Below are 20,571 nucleotides of genomic sequence, written 5' to 3' on the forward strand. Positions count from 1 at the left end.
CCCTTCAAGCATAATGTCAACTCCATTTAGCCATGGGTGGCATCTCAGCAGGTTGCCTTAAACCTCCAGGATCTCAAACTGTCTAAGAACATTCTCCATATCTTCCATCTTTTCTACTTTACCCTATACGTGAACTTATTCTAGTCTTTTAATTATATTAAGGTTATAGGTTCTTCTGTGCTTTAACAGTCAGTCATTTCACTTGGACTCCTTACTTGGTAGGAATTATATGTCTCCAAAGTTTGATTCTGGGGACACAGAGAAGGCTAGAAATATTTCCCTCAATTACCCTTTAAGACTTACTTACCTTGAAATTCTCAGAAAAAACTTGTAGGGCTTATTGTGGGCAAAAGACTAATGTGGCATGTATTTGTTTTCTAATCCCAATGTTGAATAGCTGCTTCTTTGTGCTTAACATATATCTTTTTGGTAAACATTAACCAATGGAAAGATTTTTTTTTCAGATTTATAAACTGGTTCCTTAGGCCTAGAGAGGTTAACTCTACATTGGCCCATGACAGTGTAAGATAGTTTTATAGCCAACAAGCCTCAGAGGGAAAGGAAATAAGGAATCCACGTAAGAGCAATTAAACTCAAATTTTTCTTTCAGTGCCCATTGGCTTGTAGCTGACCTTACCTCTAGGACCTTGGAATTCCAGGCAAAAAGTGAAATAGAAACAAACTCTTATTCACTCAGCAGAAACTTGCTTTATCCACAAGTTAAGTGCAGAATACCTTCAAAGTATTTATCAGATAAGAAAATAAAACACTTTTTCCTGAGCCCAGAAGTCATGGGCATTTTTTGAAGTGACCATTTCCTTCTGTAAGATGATAACAGAAGAGCTGGGTTAGGCAAGTATAATGGCAGAAAGTCCAAATTGACTAGAATTTCAGTATGTTCCTTAGGCTGTCCTATTTCAGGTAAATTGACCTCAATTCTTCACCTTTGATCATGTAGCATCTCTTATTCTTGTACAAAATTTATAAATAATTAAATTAAGTGATTATGGCATTTTTATAACACTTTTTATTGTTTTCTCCCTAGAGGACTTCCAGGGACGATTGGAGAGTAGAAGGACCCTAAGTTCACCTCACCCTACAGATACTAGACACTTACATTATCAGTGTAAATAGCCCAGAAAATGATCCAAAAACTGGCAAACAAACTCCACAACTAAATGTAGTAAAAAGGTCACATGGAAGGGGGTAAGAAGGGCACAAACATAGTGGGGTGTTAAACAAGCTGTGGCTGCCTATGGAAGGGAGCCACAGATATGGAGGGAGAAGAGAAACAGATGCTCACACCAGGGAGCCTGCATGGGGAAAACAAATACCTATAACATTTAACTTTGAAAAACAGAGGGGCCAAATTTTGTGAGTTCTTACAACTAGCAAGACTTAAAGCCTGGAACTTTAAAAATCAGCAGGCTCAGCTTTGAGAGAGCCAAGAGGGCAACAGAAAACTGAGTCCTACCCTTAAAGAGATAGCACAACAAATAGCCCATGGAAATATATAGGATAGAAGCAACAGTTTGAAAAATGCCCAGGGCATACAGGAGGGAGTTATTTACTAACTGCAGGTTCCAGAGTACAGAATTTGCTAGAAGACTCCTCTAGGAACAAAGGAGCTAGCAGGTGCCATTTCCCTCCCCTGGTCCCAGGATAAACACATGGCCATCTGTGGGAACCAGGGCAGTGCTGCCAGCATTTGCTACCTAACTTGTTTACACTATGCCCTTCCCCCTCCAGCCTGGCCTGCCTCAGTCCTGGGACTGTGAGTCCTCTTTCTTAGAAGACTGGTGCAAACCTTACCAACAACATGTCTCCAGACAGCATGCTTTGCAAGGCTTTGATTGAGCTGCAGTGTTGGCAGGTCACCTCCTATAAGGATACACACACTTTGTTAAAACTGAGTGCCCTGTCCATGTGCACTTTGTGGATCAGGCTCTAGCTGGCACTGGTCCTGGCAGCAATGGCATGTCCCCTGTGGAAGAGGGCCATCATGTAAAATTTATGGGCACTGCACCGACCCAACCCTTGCACATTTTGCAGTTGCCCCAGCTGGCCCAGTCTCAACAACGGCTGCATCACTTCTGGAAAAGGGCAAGTACTCTCTTGTTAAAAATGCACACCCCACCCACTATTTTCAAGAGCAGGAGACAGATAACTTTCCTAACACAGAGAAAAAGCCACAGGAAGTTAGACAAAATAAGGAGACAGAGGAATATGTCCCAAATGAAAGAACAGGACCAAACCACAGTAAGAGACTGAAGCTAAATGGAGGTAAGTAATATGCCTGCTAGAGAATTTAAAGTAATGGTCATAAAGATACTCACTGGACTTATGAAGAGTGGAGTACCTCAGTGAGATCCTTAACAAAGAGATAGAAAATAAAAAAGAACTGATCAGAGATGAACTCAATAAATTAAAAATACAATAGGTGGAATAAATAACAGGCTAGAAGAAGCAGAAGAATGAATTAGTGATCTGGAGGACAGAGAAATGGAAAGTATTCAAGCTGAGCAGATGAGAGAAAAAGAATTATGCAAAATGAGAATAGATTTAGGGAATTCAACAATTCCATCAAGTGCAATAACATTCACATCATGGGGATCTCAGAAGAAAAAGAGACAGAAAAGGGAGTGGAAAATTTGTTTGAAGAAATAATAGCTGAAAATCTCCCTAATCTGGAAAAAGAAACAGATATCCAGATCCAGATATGCACAGAGAGCCCCCAACAAAATCAACCCAAGGAGGTCCACATCAAGACACATAGTAATTAAGATGGTAAAGAGTAGTGATAAACAGAGAATTTTAAAAGAGCAAGACAAAAGAATACAGTTACATACAAGGGAAACCCCAAAAGGCTATCAGCAGATTTTTCAGCAAAAACTTCACAGGCCAGAAGAGAGTGGCATGGTATATTCAAAGTGCTGAATGGTAAAAATCTTCAGTCAAGAATATTCTATCCAGCAAGGCTATCATTCTGAATAGAAGGAGAGATAAAGAGTTTCTCAGAAAAACAAAAGCTAAAGGAATTTATGATCACTAAACCAGCCCTACAAGAAATGTGAAAGGGGACTCTGTATGGAAAGAGCATAAATAAGTGTAAGAAAAGTAGAAGGTACAAAAGCAATAAAAATAAGTATATCAATAAATATTAGTCAAGGGACTCACAAAATAAAAGGATGTAAAGTATGACACCATATACCTAAAACATGGGAGGAGAGAAGTAAAGAATGGGTTCAAACTTAAGTGACCATCAATTTAATATAGACTGCTATATGCAGATGTCACATACAAACCTAATGGTGACCACAAATCAAATATAGTAATAGATATGCAAAAAACAAGGGAAAGGAATCCAAGCATATCACTGAAGAAAGCCAATTTATGGTGAAAGAAGAATGAAAGGAAAGAAAGGAACAGAGAAGATCTAATATATGCTCCCCAAACTAGGCCTTCAAGCATTGGGAAAATGAATAAAAATGGGGGTTGGAGGGGGAGAGAATCAATAAATGTTAAAACTGAAAGGGCTCTTAAGTTAACCCAATTCAAAACTTATTGCCAGAGTGCCTGGGTGGCTCAGTCGATTAAGTGTCTGACTTTGGCTCAGGTCATGATCTCACAGTTCATGAGTTTGAGCCCAACATCAGGCTCTGTGCTGACAGCTCAGAGCCTGGAGCCTGCTTTGGATTCTGTGTCTCCCTCTCTCTCTACCCCTCCCCTACTCACACTCTACCTCTCTCTCCTTCAATAAATAAATAAACATTTTTTAAAAATTAAAAAAAACTACTTCCTGCCTCAATTTTCCAAATGAAAAACTAAAATAAGTTGATGTGATGCTTTATTATCTGTGGTCTATAATAGAAAAAGTCGTTTGAAGACACAATATGGCATGCTTTCTCAGGGAAGGGGAGATCCATTAGTTTTCTTTATGCATCTGCTATTTTTCTAATTGGAACTAAAGCCAGCCAGGAAGGAAAACAATATTTGTTCTCATTTTATCCTTCAATTTTTTGATCTACTGAGTGCTTATCAATTATATGGACATGGAAGAATAATTAAAACCAAGGATTAAGATGGATGAGACATGGGTAGTGGATAGATCTTAAGTCTAGAATACTTTCCAAGCAGGATCCAGAAGACTCCAAAAAATAAAACCTCTTGATGTCTTACAGATGAAGAATCTGACAGTCCAGGTCAATGGCAACAGGGAGACTTACTCAGTTTTTCAGCTATAAACTCCTATCACATAGTCTCAGAGACACTAAAACTCATAGGATGAAGATACAAGTCTTATCAAGAGACCCAAGGTCAAAGACTAGTAGCTTGAGACTCACTTAACAAAAATGAGACTAGCTACAATCAAATCTATATTCATGCCAACTGGAAATAATAAGTGAGTGAGTTTTCCAGTTCACTGGGAAAGTAGGGGAATACACCCAGAGACAGATGCTTATATGTGGATTTATTACACCATGTATCACTGAGTAAAGGACACCTTGGGTCAAGTACCAGTTCTGGAACCAAAATATAGCTGAGCCCCATCTATCTGTGACAGAGAAAGTATAATTAAAAAGTTCAAAAAGTAGAAGTAAATTGCCAGATGAAATTTGGGGAAAATATAAATAAAGCACATACGTAGCATCTTAAAATTTTTATTATATATATATATATATATATATATATATATATATATATACATAATAACCAGTTAAATGTATTTCAACTCTATAGGATGTCTCCTTCATTATATATTATATATAAAACTTTAGGGTCTATGGAAATGTCTGGAAAATATTTGTGGACCATCTTCTCATGAAACTCAAGAAACTCTTTTGACTTTAGATTTGCAATTGGGATGAAGAAGGAAAACAGATACGGAACTGGTGGGTTCTTTTTACAAAACTAGATAGCTGTATGTGTGTGGTACAGAAGGGGGCAGTGGTAAACAAATACAAGAAAGAAACAAAGAGCAATGAAGAGAGCTCACATAACAAAAATTCCAGCTTGTATTTCTATTTACAGATGGAAGGAATACTTGTATAAAAAGTCACTTGTTCAGAGACCAAACCACAACTCATTAAAAAAAAATTATTCTCAGTAACAACTTATCATAATAGTCAAAAACTAGAGGAAAAAAACATACAATGGGTTACAGCAAGGAGAATGAAAACTTAAACTACATACCTAAATATGTATGAATCTCAGAAGCACAATACTGAGTAAATGAAACCAGACACAAAAAAGTACATACAGTGCATTTGTGAAAAACTCAATAATAGACAAAACAAATTTATTTCAGTCTGAAGAATCGTTATCCTAATTGGAGAGTAGTGACTGGAAGGAATTACTAAGGGGTGTCTGGGATGCTAATAATAGTGTTTCTTAATCTAGGTGCTAGTTACACACTTTATGAGAATTTATCCAGCTGTATATTTGGGATATACACACTATTCTATATATATTTTCCATTGCCATTAAAAATACTAGAGGTGCCTGGGTGGCTCAGTCAGTTAAGCGTCTGACTTCGGCTCAGGTCATGACGTCATGGCTCGTGGGTTTGAGCCTTGCGTTGGGCTCTGTGCTGACAGCTCAGAGCCTGGAGCCTGCTTCAGATTCTGTGTCTCCCTCTCAATCTTCCCCTCCCCCACTTGTGCTCTCTCACTCTCTCTCAAAAATAAACATTAAAAAATTTTTAAAAAATACTAAAGCAGCATTTCCCACCTGTGTTCCACAGGACTCTGTTGCCTAAAGAAATGTTATGTTATGGACTTCTTCCATAAAATAATTTGGTTTTCCATACATTTGGGAAATGCTGGGGAAAACCCAGTTAAATATATTTCCACTCTGTAGGATGTCTCCTTCAATGATATTAACTCTCCCTGCATGGGCTTGGATCCACTCATACTGTCTCTATTCAAGTTTTTCTAAGGTTTCCTCTGGCCCCCAAATTTCAGTCACAACAGAAACTGCATGAAAGGATGTGGATCTGTACATACCCCACATAGTTTTCCCCCTGACTGGAACAAAACCACTTTGAACACACACTGAATCTTATCAACCAGGGCAGATCAGCAGCACCACCTTATCATGGAAGAGCACACATTTAAAATAGGGTGTTGCCTCCTCTTTTGAAATCATGACTCCATTCAATGCTCTTGCACCCATCTAATCCCAGAGCAGTGAATTGGCACATTTCATGAAATTTGCCAATACAATACAGCAAACAAATACAGGAAAACAAATTTCAAATAGAGCTTTTTACAGCTGTGATTTTGGAATGCCCAAGTAATCTCAGCATTCTCATGGATTTCCAGCTCATAAATCTGAGTTTCTCGCAAATACTTGAAACCTATCACAAGTTGATTCTTACAATCACTTCATTTTTCTACTCACTTATGTCAAAACAAATCAATGCTTCTTTATAGCTAGCATTTTATTTGTTCACAATGTATTCATTGATTCAGGCTCTTGCCTCTTTTTTCTTAAACTCTTTGTCACTCTTGTTACCATGAGTGAGATTGTGGAATGTGAAGGCTGTCTCTATGCACAAATAAATAACAAGCAGTGTTCTATGTTGTTAACTTTAGGTCATTTTCCACAACTTTAGTTATTTATCTAACTTAATTTAATCAGCCATCTAGTTTACCTTTGCCTATTCATTTCTGCCAAATTCTAAAGTAAAAAAAAGAAAAAGAAAATCCCCTAAATTTAGCTAATTACCTTTTTCTTGGAGGGGGAGAAGAGATCAATCTTCAAATGACTTATAAACAGTATGCCTCAAGTCCATCATCTCTTCCTGGCATCTGAGCATCCAGTCTTTTCATTCCTTTTGCTGTAGTCCTAATCAGATATACCACCCACTGCTCCTTAATTATAAAATGAGGGCAGGGAAACTAGACGGTATTTCAAACCAAGGCCTTAAGCCAAGGCATTCAGAATAACGGATCCTAATTATGTTATATTGATTTCCAGCAGGAGGATTAAATTATCTATTTCAAAGAAAATTTAGAACAAACATTAACATAGTGATGTCTGGTTTGGTGAGAAACCATTTGGAGGAAAACAGGACTTCAATGTTTCAAAGCATACTAAGAAGACCATACTGCAAACACCAAACTATATTATACTCCATGGATAAATAGTAAGCATGATTATATTTGCCATTAGAAATAGAGAGAGGGAGAATAAAATTAAGAGAAAATTCTACAAATGGAACTGCCATAGCCATGATTATACAATCCTAATGCAAAGTTGAAAAGAGTGTAGTAAAATGACCACTGGAGCTTGGGTGGCTCAGTCGGTTGGACATCTGACTTCAACTCAGGTCATGATCTCCCAGTCAGTGAGTTCGAGCCCCACATTGTGCAATGTGCTGATGGCTCAGAGCCTGGAGCCTGCTTCACATTCTGTCTCTCTCTCCCTCTCTCTCTCTCTCTTTGCTCCTCCCCCGCTTACGCTCCATCTCTCTGTGTCTCTCAAAAATGAATAAACGTTAAAAAAATTTTTTTTAAATTACTGGACTTGGTTTATGTCCAAGATACAGTGAGCAATCTTGCAGATAATATTTTAAATATATTTGCTCCAGAATGAGGAAAAGCATTATCCAAAGAGCTACAGGAAAAACAAATTCACTTAAGAGTAAAAACACTTAAAGTTTTAATCAGAAAGAATTCCTCATACTAGGAAAAAGAATAATACATTTCATGATTAGCTAATTCATGTTCATACAACTAATAATGATGACACCTACCTCATTTAACTCTTGCCGAGTCTCAAAAGTGTCCTTTGACCAAATGGTAGCCCTCTGGTCGATTCTATAAAATACAAAGAAAACGTATTTCCATTGAAAAGAAACTTTTCAACAATGTACAATTTGAAGCTGGCAGCTACAGATCTGGCTGTACCCTTGTTCAAAACCCTCAGTGGTGTCCCACTGACCATGGAATAAAATCCAAACTCCTTATAATAGTGTACAACACATTATTATTATTATATATTATATCAGTGCTTAAATTCTGCCAGCCTGCCTGATCCCACTTCCCAACACTCATATCCTGTTCCCTACACTCCAGGCTCTTTTGGCCTTCCCTTGGTTTCTTGAACACATAGTGCTAGTTCCCATTCAAACCTTCACACTTGTCCCAAACTGTTCTCCCCAAGATCTTCATAAACAGACTCTTTTCAGCATGTAAACATCAGTTCAGTTGTGATGTCACCTCCCAATAAGACTTCCTGATGTCCCTGACTAGAAGCAATCACTATCACACTGTCCTTAATTTTCTGCTTAGCGCTTATCACTATCTGAAAGTAACCTGTTTGTTTGCATTTCCACATTAAAATGTAAGCTCCAAGAAGTTAGTGATTTTGTCCATTCTCTACACTGCTGAATCTTGAGTACCTAATACAAATTCAATATTTTTCATTCATTCAAAAAAAGTCTTATGTGATCAGATAGATCTGATACAGTCACTACAGAAAGATACCATTTGTTCACTGAAGACAGTATTTGAAAATTTCATGCTGTCTTTTTACTAACACAAAAAACATAGCAATTTCTGGGTAACATTGTGAAGCTAGGTTTTGCCACTACATAGTTTCTAATAAAATAAGGCAAATCTACTCTGAATCATTTTTTTTAGTTTAAATATAAAAAAGCAAAACTTCACTACTGACCGATGCTAAATTCCAAATCATGATTTGTCAAATGTTATAATCCAATAGTATTTGTTACATAACATTCAAGTTTTTCTACAACAATTTGCATGATATCATATAATAAGCATATTAAATTATAGTTAATATCCTTATAAAAAGTCCTGCTCTCTTAATAAAATATTTAGTCACCATTAAGTCATTTATAAAAAGCTTTATTTGGGGACATAATTATTTATAGTTATTATTCTACTTCAATTTGAGTCCTGAAGAAAGCATACATGACCTTTGAATGGTCAATAAGATTAATGATTTCTTTAAGTCATGATGCACATTTAAAAATGCCACAAGCATAATTTCTTCAAAATATTAAGATTACAAAATTTATTCAGTCCAAAGGCATTGCTAACTGTGCAAACAATTTACTTAAAATAAGAAAAGTAAGGATATGAAAAAACAAAATCATATAAGATGCACTGATGTCTACTACACCACAAATGAGGATGTATCTCCTGAGTGTGAAAGAAGGTTAATGGTCCAACAATGAGCTCAGGGAAAGTTCACTCAGTGAGAAAACAAAGTGAGGAAGAACACTGCTGGCACACCCATCCTATCCTCATCAATTTCCTGATCTGAAAACACAGTAATTTTAGGGATTCAGAAAATACTCAATTGCTCTACTCCAAATGGGGGAAACCCTCTTGAGGATAGAAATTAACCTGTCCAATCCAGTAACATCTAAAATTTTTAGTGGTTCATAATTTCTTTGTAATTCTTTGTGGTTCTCAAATTGCATTTCTATAGAGTTATAATAGCACCAGAAAAATGGAAGAGTGATATCCTTTAATGAAAAAAAATATTTACTACTTTATATTTTAAACACAAATTTGTCTAGGAATTTAAAACAAATACAAAGATAGCATATATTAATGGAAAAAGCAGAAATAGACTTTGTTAAAAATATGTATTACTAAGATACAGAGTACAGACTATTTGTACTACACTCACATGATCTTCCAGGAAAACTACTTAAAATCTCCAAATAAACCTCAAGATCAATTTTGAAAACTGTGGTCTAAGCATCAAGCGTCCTTTAATTCAATAGCCATCTGAATGTTTCCTATGTGCCTGGTATAGTATTGGGGAGGTAAGAGTTAATAAGACTCTAGGCCTTTAGGAGGCTTATGATTTAGTGGAATCTGAAGCAGAGGATAAAGCTAACACCAAGTCTTGAAGCTAATTTCAGTAAGTCAGGGATCAGGCCATAGAGGCTGATATTAGAATGGTAGAAAGGAACTGGGGAGGTAGAAACTAGAGAGATATTTTCAAGGATAAAAACAATCAAGAAGTCTTGGGTATGTATTTAAAGTATGGAATAAAAGAGATAGGATAATCAAAATTACTCCCAAGTTTTGAGACATGTGACTAGAAAGATGACAAGTGGTTTTTATAATGGAGGTAAAGAAATATTTAATTTTGGTGGGAAGATTAAGCAGTTGGCAGAAAGGGAGGCAATTCATGAGTTTAGATTTAGATATTTTCAGCTTGAAGCAAGTCTGAAATAGAGAAGTAATCCCTGAGTAGGGCTCAACCTAGAATTGGAACTCTACAGTGTGTTCAGCAGAGGTGTGGTGGTGATGGTAACAGTGATGTGTTGTGGTCACAAGTCCTGCCTTGATATTTTCCCTGTTGTGTGGCCAGAGTCTAGCATCAGTGTGGCCAGAGCCTAGCATTATGCCTAGCATGGCATACACTCAGTACCTGTCCTTCAGATGGGTGGGTAAGGGAAGAAACAGAAGGAAGCTGATCTAAGAATGAGTTCTTCATCCACCACTTACTAGGTGTGTGTACCCATAGGTAAGATATCAATCTCTCTAAGCCTCAGTTTCCTCAACTGTAAAGTGAGGATAATGACAGCTACCTCATAGGATAATTCATGATACTACTGCTAGGCATATTAAAAATAACACATGGATTCTAGAATCGTATACGAAAAATACCATAATCGAATTATAAATGATGATAATTAATGGTATATTTTATTAACAATGATCCAAGTCTTGTGAATAAGCAAACTGAAAGGGACAAAACCTGGGACTTCCTTACTCAGGTCCACTGGGTAGGTCTCTGAAACTGGTCAGTTGGTAGACAAATGAAAGAAAGTATAGATCCATCACTAGGAGTTAAGAAGCTTAGTATATAATTTTAAATATTAAAGAAAAAGAAGCTATAAGAAAAAAAAGGTGTCAAGAACCATCTAACAAATTGCCAGCCATTACTATGCCAGGCTGGGAACGCCAGGTACTTTACTTACATTATTTCATTTAATCTTCATAGTGATTATATGAGATTAGCATTACTATATCACTTGGCTTAACAGGAAACAGGGAAGTTAAACAACTTTATACATTCATTAAACTACTATTTATGAACCTCCAACTATGTGCCAGGTACGACTGCAGATTTTTGGAATAAAACAGTAAAGCAAAGTCTCTGCCCTCATGGAACTTGTAATTTTCATACAAGGAGAAAGAACCTACAGATATAAACAAGTGAGCTATGGTGCACCAGATGCTGAGTATTATGGAGAAAAAGAAAGCAAGGCAAGGAGAACAGGGCATGCATATGGATTGCCTAACCTCACACTGCTAGAAAATCTCAGTCATCTGGAGATAATGAGAATGAAAGCAGAGAAACAAAAGGCCAGTGGAATTGAACAAGATAAACTTCATGGCAGAAGAGGAAACAGAAATGAAAGTTTCTCACTAGAGAAGTTTAGCAATGAAAAGAGAACTGGAACAGTAGCTAGGTGTTTCAAGTTCCCCTTTTTTTAAAGGTATTTGAAGATATTGCTTGAACCATTTGTAAATCTTCCTGGAAGCTAACCTAAATACGAACACTGGGTCACACTGAAACATTCCCTCCAATTCTCTTGCTTCTCTTCACCCAAAATAATAACAGGAAAGGAATCAAGCAAATCTCTACCCAGTGCATGCTTTTGGAGAGGTCAGTGATGAGAAGGCCAGTCAGAGCACTCTGCCCTGCTCTGTGGTCGAAGCAACAGGAAATGCAGATTGGACTCCTCAAAGCATGATTATGGCCCTCAGCACTGATGGGAGTGTCCTGCTTCTGAGCATTACTACCACTACCATCACTGTCATTGTCACCACCACCATGATCACTGTCACCATCACCACCATTGTGACAACAATGTGTCACACCAGTGTGTCATTGTCACCACCACCACCATCACCACAATCACTACTGTACTGTCACCACCATTGGCATCATTGCCATAGTCCCTGTCATCACTGCCACATCCATCATCACCACCACCAAGGTCACCACCACTGCTGCCATCATCATTGTAACCACCACTGCTGCCATCATCACCACCACCACCATCGCCCATGACCACTATTGTATCTGCCACCACCACCACCATCACTGCCACTGCCACTGTCATTACCACCTCCATCACCAGTGTCATCACCACCATTGTTGTCACTGCCACTACAACCATCACCACTATTGTCATCACCATGACCACCAACACTGCCACTATCATCATTGCCACCATTATATATTTTGAATTAAAAGCACTTCTAACAGAGAAATATAAAACCTAATTATGTGCTGATATTAGAAGTGCTTCTTCCTGGATGGAACTGCATCCAGTTTTGGTCACTGCAAAATTATGGATAACCTACTGAAGTGCAAATTTTTAAAATTTTGGTGTTTCCACATTGCTGGGAAATTAAAGCATGTGCTGAGTCAATCTATATGGTCATCCTGCAGTGGTTTTCCCTCAGAATGTGCACTGGAATTCAAAATAGCAAAATAAACAAAGCATTAAGATATTTTTCTTGGCCTAAGGGTAGTGTCAAGCCCCAGATGTGATAATTTGTGAAGAAGCAATATCTTAGCATAGAATTTTTATATCAACCTTTCAATTATCTATAATTAAATTAGCAGATGAAAGTATTCCCTATCTCAGTGAAAATCTTCTCCCTCTATCCAATGTCTTCCTCATGGAAGACATCTGAGAGTTATCCTGACACTTTCCTCTCCTTCAAGCCCCATAGCCACTGTATTATGAAGTCCTTCAATTTCTTATCACAAATAACTTCTGCATCTGTCCTCTTCCCCTCCACCTCCATCACTACTACTTCAGGTCAAACGACTATAATCTGTCTTTTGGACTACCACCATGGTCTCCCTATTTCCCCTCTACTCCCACAAACCATTTTCTACACAACCACCTTATCATTTCCCTTCTCCGCATGACACTTAAAATAAAGACCAAAATTCTTAAAGTATCCTAGGACACTGTGAAGGATTTATCACCTGTTAGTCTCTTCAACTTCAATTCATACCATTCTCACTCTCTGCTACTACTACACTGACACTTTTTCAGTTCTTTGGATGCACCATGTTCCATTTCACCTCAGGCCTTCGTATGTGCTTTTCCTGTGCCCATAATGCTGTTCCCTCTCCATTCTCTTTCCTAATTAACACATTCATCCTATAGACACAAGGTAGCTCATAATCAGGTCTCCCTTTTATATGTTCTTCCTGTATTCTGATCTACATCTGCTCCATAGCATAGTCCCTAATTGTGTATTTCTATAATTATCTGATTGTCTCTTCCATGATGGAACACTCTATAGAGCAGGGACCTTGTGAGTCTTGCTTGTTATTTTTATCTCTAGGGCTAATCCTGACATTTGGCACATAGTAGGCACTCGATGTTTGTTAATAAAGTATTCATCCTAGGGTTATGGACAGCTGCCAATTCTGGTATATTCCCAAGTATGTACAATAATTATGAGAAAACACATGCTTTTTCCCCACCTGTAATTTTCTAGCAGGACTGGCAGGATAGGATGACTCTCATTCCTACAAACAGTTACATTTCTTCCCTAGGGAGACCTGCTGAAGATTAGCAAGTGGTGTTCTAATCCACATTTAGAAAACCCGGGCAGAAAGAGTAAAAGGAGAGCAGCCAGTACACTTTTCAGAATGCTTCATATAGAATCAGAACCTTAAGTCTGAACCAAGCTGAACTTTGGATCACTTTTAAGAGTTCAAGATATTCCACTGCATTAAATTGAGCCTCTGTTCAGAAAGCAACATGGGATACACTAATGTATACCCGGATGACTACTGGCTAGCTGTATGACTGTTGTTTCCTGAAACTCTTTTAAAAACAAAAGGTATATCCCAAGAGGACAACCATCTGAGCAAAACATTCTTTATGTATAAACAATAGCTCTATACGCAGACACAGACAAGATGCCAATAAATTCCAGTAGTATTATTAGCAACAATAACAATCTTCAATACCAGTAAATGTAAAATTCCTTTCTCTAGGGAGTCTAAGCTATATTAAAGACATTCTCTTATTGGTGTTTTCTTTTAACCAAATTTCTGTGCCAAAGGACTGAGGTTACGTACTGGGCAGCTATCTTCAAAGGTAAAGAAACCAAGGCACTGAATCTTAAATGACCCCCAAGAGACCACTGACAGAAAACAGAACTGGTAGTCAGTAGATCTTTATGAACTGACTTTTCAAACCATGTATGTACTTGTCCATGTAAATAAATTCCCGTAGAGGGGAGAAGGAGGTCATGGTTAAAGGCAGAATGCTGATTTTAATAATATGCCTTGGCACTAATTATTAGAACCCAATCTCCACTCCCTTTCATACTTCTCTGAGGATTACTATCAATCAGTATTATTAAAAACAGATTCCTAGGCCCCACATTTACTGAAGCTGAATTCCCAAAGGAATGCACTGGTAATATGTATTTAACAAGCACTCCAGGGCATTCCTAGTTGGGAAACATTATCCTAAAGGTCCAGGTAATGGGAGGATACCAGTGGCTGAAGAGCACAGGTGAAGGACTTCTGTGAGTACAGGAGTGCTCTGGGTATTTCTGGCCTGGGCTCCCAGGGGACACATTCCAAAAAAGGAAGAATCATGTCCCTGAAGAGACTCTAAGAAAAATACTGAAAACAAGGCAGCCCAGCTGCACTGGAATAGATACCGCTCCTCACCTTGGTGGGCTGGAACAGAGCCCAGAAACAGTCAGAACCATACCAATGTCCAAAAAATGTGTGAGGTGTGAGTCAAGCCCATAGGCCAGCATCAGTACTGAGAGAAGAAAGGAGGTAGAGTAGCATGGGTGTGGTCAAAGACCCCTATGAATCAAAAAGAAGAGTTTGGGAAGGGATTGAGGACAAGGGATCCATTGGGAGCACAGATCCTAATACATTATTATTGATAGCAGCACCTGGTCTGCTGAGCTGTATACAAAGCACTTCCTTCCATCATCTCATTTATTCCATTCACTTAGTAAGTATTTATGAGACATCTGCTTCCTGTGCCAGGCAGTGGTCTGCCCAAGAGGCACAGTGGTCATAGCAGATGTGTTAGCTCCATGGACAGTTCTGCTCACTCAAATTATCTCCCTTTAAGCACCTGCCAAGTCGCTTTACTTTTCTGCCTCAAGATTTTGTGAGGCAGAGCTTACTTCCGTAGCCTAGAAGTGTGGGGGAGTTACTCCTCTGGGGACAACCCTCTGCCAGCAAAGAGGGGAGCATGTGAATATACACTTCAGCCCCAAAATTTCAAAGGGATACATCCTCAGATGTATTTACAAGTTCCTCAGAGAGTCCTCAGGGAGCTAATCTCCAGTTGCCAAGAGTAGTAACCTTAGTTACACACATGCTGTCAGCTCTCCCTCCTCCCCCACTTCCTATCACCTCCCTCTACCCAAGCCTTCCTATAAGACTCTGCTTTCTGAAGGAATCTAATGTAAGCAAGTGAGCAACATTACAAAGTAAACACGATACCTGTATTTCCGAGTCAGAGACAGAAAAAAAAATCATCCAAATGAAGATTTAGTCTAGGGACAGATACAGTGAAGGGGACAGGAGATCACAAATAATGGTGGGGGAGGGTGGCTAATTTGAATGACAGGTAAATATTTGATGAATATTAAATTTTCATTGCTCTAGGCATGGTGATATTACATCTGATACTTGGCTTTCCAACATTCTATCTTTTAAATTATGAATCAAGATAGTGCTAGGAACAAAAGAACTTAAGAAATGACACAGAGGACTTACATAAGCATTAATATTAAACAAGCCTAAATCCTAACTGTTCCCTATTAAAGATTTTCCTTCTCTTCCAAAAACAAGAAGTTATGAGTCTCTAATATTCACCTCTACTCTTCCCTCTTCCATCTTCACTGCCACCATCACCTCCCACGTGGATGATGCATTGCCTCCAATATGTCTCCTTGCTTCCCCATATCACGCACTACCTAGAGTGGTCTTTTAAAGATGGAAATCTGAGCATGTCATTCTCCTGGTTATAACCTCAAATGGCTTCCTTTTGCACTTCAACAAAATCTGAGATTCATACCCTGGCTTCAAGGCCCTGTGCAGTCTGAGCACTGCCAGCGTTTCCGGTGCCATCTGATATATTCCCTCTACAATTCAACTTCTCCAGCCGTTTGGCCCTTTGTCTATGACTTGAATAAGCCAGCACCTCCACACCGCTATTCTGAGTACTTACACTAGTTAGGATTCTCGGTATCATTCCATTTTAAAGCAAACAACAAATTCCATACACACATGCAACACTAACCTTTCCTTACTAATGTGGTCTTGGCAAAGAACCTAGATTTGGCAGGTTTGGATTGGCAAATAATCTGGAATCCAGGACCTGGATCAGTGCTACTCTGAGAGGCAAGGGTGAGTTAATGATCAGAAAGACAAGTCAGAGGAGCCTGGTTCTTGCATGCTTTAATCTCATTCAAGTTTGACAAGGCACATAAAATTTTTTGGCAGTTACCTTGGTTCTTAATTGTCTTCTTCTTTCAGTTCCAAGTTCTTCTCATGCCCCTCCCCACAAGTCATTCCAACAGTGTGGTGATTTTATCTTCTCAGCACTTTTTACCTCAAATCCACTTCTGACAAACAACCTTCCCAGGGAACTAGCCCTTCACATGCAAATCCCAAGGACTCTATTTTGTGTGTCTAGATTTATTCAATAGGCTCAAGTGTGGCCAAAGTTGTTTTCTTGTATGGGTATTAAATTCAAGGCATTGTTAAAAAATCTCCTGAAATTTGGCCTTATTCCTGCTTCCACCTTCTCAAGTTTCACCTCTTGGACCCCATTGCCATTTGAATGGGCCCTGGTATTTCCTTTGCCCCTGGCATCTACAGTCATAGGAATTCTCTTGATTAGAACTCTATGCTAGTGGACCTCTGAAAGGCTTGCTCTGCTTAAGGGATATAAAAACAGACTTTCTTCAACTTTTACATACAGAATAAAACACTCAAATGAAGAGGTGTCTAGGATACAAATTCTGATTTTAAGTGTCATCTGACCCTATAAAAATCATCTTTAATATTTGCTTTCTGATCCCAACTGACTCAAACCATAAAAGCCACAGATACCACTGAAAATGCCTTTTAGGTTTCTTCTAGTCAAAAATAATTTTTAAAAATCCATTCTCTTCTATACTTTCCTAATATTCTTCTCTACCTCAAACTGATATGCAGCAGTTCAAAGAAACAGAACATAAATGATGATTTGCATTTGTGCAAATTGATGATTGCAGCAATTGTAGTAAATTTATTTTTGGTTCTATATCTTGAACAGTTGATACTGCTTTTTTTTCATGTATAAATAATTTTCCCTGCTACAAACTTAAGAGGAACCCAATGGGGGAAAATTTGGAAAGTGAAATGAATATTTTAAAAATCACCCACAGCCATTCCATCTGAAAATAACCACCAATAAAATGATTTATCTTTCCAGTGTATATTTCTGTATATAATTATATGTTAAGCAAAAATAAGATAAACTTATAATTCTGTTATGTAGTTGCTTTTTTTCTCCATGTATAAAAGACTCTCATAAAACATAGTTTTAAATATCCATCATGAATTTTGGCATTTCTCTTGGAGGTGGTGGTATGCTCTCTAGAAAGCATTTAGGAAATTTAGAGGCTATTTGTGATTGGTGCAAAGGCCGGGGGTCCCTGCTGACGTTCTGTAGGCTACAACCAAAGATACTAGAGCCCTGAGATGAGCAGGGTAGTTTCACACATCAAAGAGTTGTTCCACACCTGGCATGCCTTCCAAATGTCTTTTGGGAATGTTAGAGTCAGAGGCATTTTGCCCTAAGAACAATCTGAGCTAAAAAACTGTAAGGGCTAGTGGGTTAAATAGAAATATCTAGAATACACAAGTATGGAGAGGGGATTGGACTGAACTGTCTCAAATGTTCCACTTAGACCCAGTATCCTAAGATGCTGCCATATACAGAAATCCAGCCACATGACTTTCTAATTCTCTCAAAATTATCAATTATCCATTTTATTCCTATCTTCTTTCATGATCAGATAACTGAAAAATTTATATGCCACATCTTTTTGGTTTATCATTTTAAATCCCATGTCTGGACAGCTTTACCCTTAAGCACAAACCAAGGAAACTGAAATGGAAGTACATAAAAATATTTTAAGAAATTCTTACTACAGCAATATCTACAAATATGAATTCCAGAAGTAACCAAAATACATACCGATTTGGAGTTACAAAAATTATGGTATATTTCATAGTCACTATGATATGGAAAAAAACAATATTAAGTAGGACAAACAAGCTACACAGAAATGCCTAAGATTTCATACATATGAAAAAAATTTATATATACAAATTAAATTGGTTAAGAATAAAAGAAAAATAGGAAGGGTGGGTGGAAACTGTATATGTCACTATATAGATGTGAGTGGATGTGGATGTGGATGTGTTTGTGTGTGTGTTTAACATTGAACATTAGTCTTTTTTTTTAACTTTAGTCTTAAAAAGGAATAACCCCCATGGGTTTCTGTAAGTTTCTCAGGATCCACATAAGAGTGAAACCATATGGTATCTGTCTTTCTCTGTATGGCTTATTTCACTTAGCATCACACTCTCCAGTTCCATCCATGTTGCTACAAAAGGCCATATTTTATTCTTTCTCATTGCCACGTAGTATTGCATTGTGTATATAAACCACAATTTCTTTATCCATTCATCAGTTGATGGACATTTAGGCTCTTTCCATAATTTGGCTATTGTTGAGAGTGCTGCTATAAACATTGGGGTACAAGTGCACCCATGGGGGAAGGGAAGGAAAAAAAAAAGAGGTTAGAGTGGGAGAGAGCCAAAGCATAGGAGACTGTTAAAAACCGAGAACAAACTGAGGGTTGATGGGGGGTGGGGGGGTGATGGGTATTGAGGAGGGCACCTTTTGGGATGAGCACTGGGTGTTGTATGGTAACCAATTTGACAATAAACTTCATATATTGAAAAAAAAAAAAAAAAGGAATAACCCTTAAGCACCAGAGCAACCATTGCCTCATTGGGAAGATAAAGAGTAAGTTAAAGAATAGGAGACCCTTAAATACAGAGAACAAACAGGGTGGCTGGAGGGGAGGTGGGGGGGTGGTGGTGATGGGCATTAAGGACAGCACTTGTTGGGATGAGCACTGGGTGTCATATGTAAGAGATAAATCACTGGGTTCTACTCCTGAAGCCAAGACTACACTGAATATTAACTTGAATTAAAACAACAACAACAAAGGAATAACCTCATTCCCATGGTCTCAGGGACACTGAACGCCTAACCAGCTGGTCAGTTTTAAATTAAATTTAAGTTTATATGCACACTCTGTCTTCTATAATCACTATTGAAATTTGTCTCTTAAGTCTAGTCCAGGTTAGGCCAAGAAGATTTACAAGATGTTGAGATATTAAGGACAAATTTTTTGTTCCATCTCCTAGAAATATTATTTCTAACACTATAGGCTATAATGATACCAAAGTTTATAAAACATGTTTCTTATAGAAATTTGTATTATTTTGATGAAAAATTAAATTTGATCACCTTAGCCATAAATGAAGCTGAGCTTGGTGATAATTACCCCATTTCATATTTATAATCTTAGATTTATATTTTTATTTATACTTATATATCTATATTTATATTCATATATCTATATCTTTATATTTATAATCTTTAAGATTATATAGTCAGAATGCATTCTGGCCTAGCTTTATACTCTGGAGTCTGTTTAAAATTAAGTCAACTTGAATGTATTAGGAAGTCCCTTTTATACACAATTTTTTATACCATATTAAAATAATAACAATACGAGGAGTGCACTTGTGGTGAGCACTGGCGATGCATGGAAGTATTGAATTACTATATTGTACACCTGAAACTAATATAACACTGTATGTTTACTAACTGGAATTAAAATAAAAACTAAAAAAAAAAAATTGCAACAATATAAAAACATACACCACACTGGTAACCATGGTTATATTGGGGTGGTAAGATTATGAGAAATTTTTATTTCTTTGGAATTTTTTATATTTTCCAATATAACCATATTTCATTTATTATTATTTTTAATGAAAGAATGTCTCTGAGTTTCCCTTTTATCTTTATTCCTAATCATTGTCCAGTGAAAGTGCTAACAATTTATAAAGTAACCAAGGGCAGTCACAAAAAATAATAATAATAATTTTAAAAAAGGAGTGTTTCATTCCCAGAATAATCAAGTGTGGGCTCTATGATGTCAATCAGTTCAAGGATTTGGTGATTTAGTGTAGGATACTTTTTGTGCTCTACAGCAGGGAGGAGGAATTATTTTTATCTGTGACTGAAAGAGATTGTTTTATTAAGCTACAATCTTTCCACTCCAATCCTTTAAATATCTAGAATGTTGAGCATTTTTAGTGTTAGAGCCAGAAGGGAACTAAGAAGTCATCTGACCCAGACTCGTGTTAGACAAGGGGACTGAGGGATTTGCATGAAGTGACCAAGGTCACCTGAGA

General features: G+C 37.6%; 1 protein-coding gene across 3 annotated transcripts in view; it reads right to left on the reverse strand.

The window, feature by feature from the left end:
* The window catches only part of FAM13C (family with sequence similarity 13 member C), a 177,950-nt gene that overhangs the window by 83,579 nt on the left and 73,800 nt on the right, over positions 1 to 20,571 (reverse strand). For all 3 annotated transcript variants that reach the window (XM_058696377.1, XM_058696376.1, XM_058696375.1), the window contains one exon: positions 7,760 to 7,823. In XM_058696377.1, the coding sequence (XP_058552360.1) occupies positions 7,760 to 7,823 (64 nt within the window). The remainder of the gene's footprint in view (positions 1 to 7,759; positions 7,824 to 20,571) is intronic.

Source organism: Neofelis nebulosa, chromosome 13 (assembly GCF_028018385.1).
Source record: "Neofelis nebulosa isolate mNeoNeb1 chromosome 13, mNeoNeb1.pri, whole genome shotgun sequence".
NCBI lineage: Eukaryota > Metazoa > Chordata > Mammalia > Carnivora > Felidae > Neofelis > Neofelis nebulosa.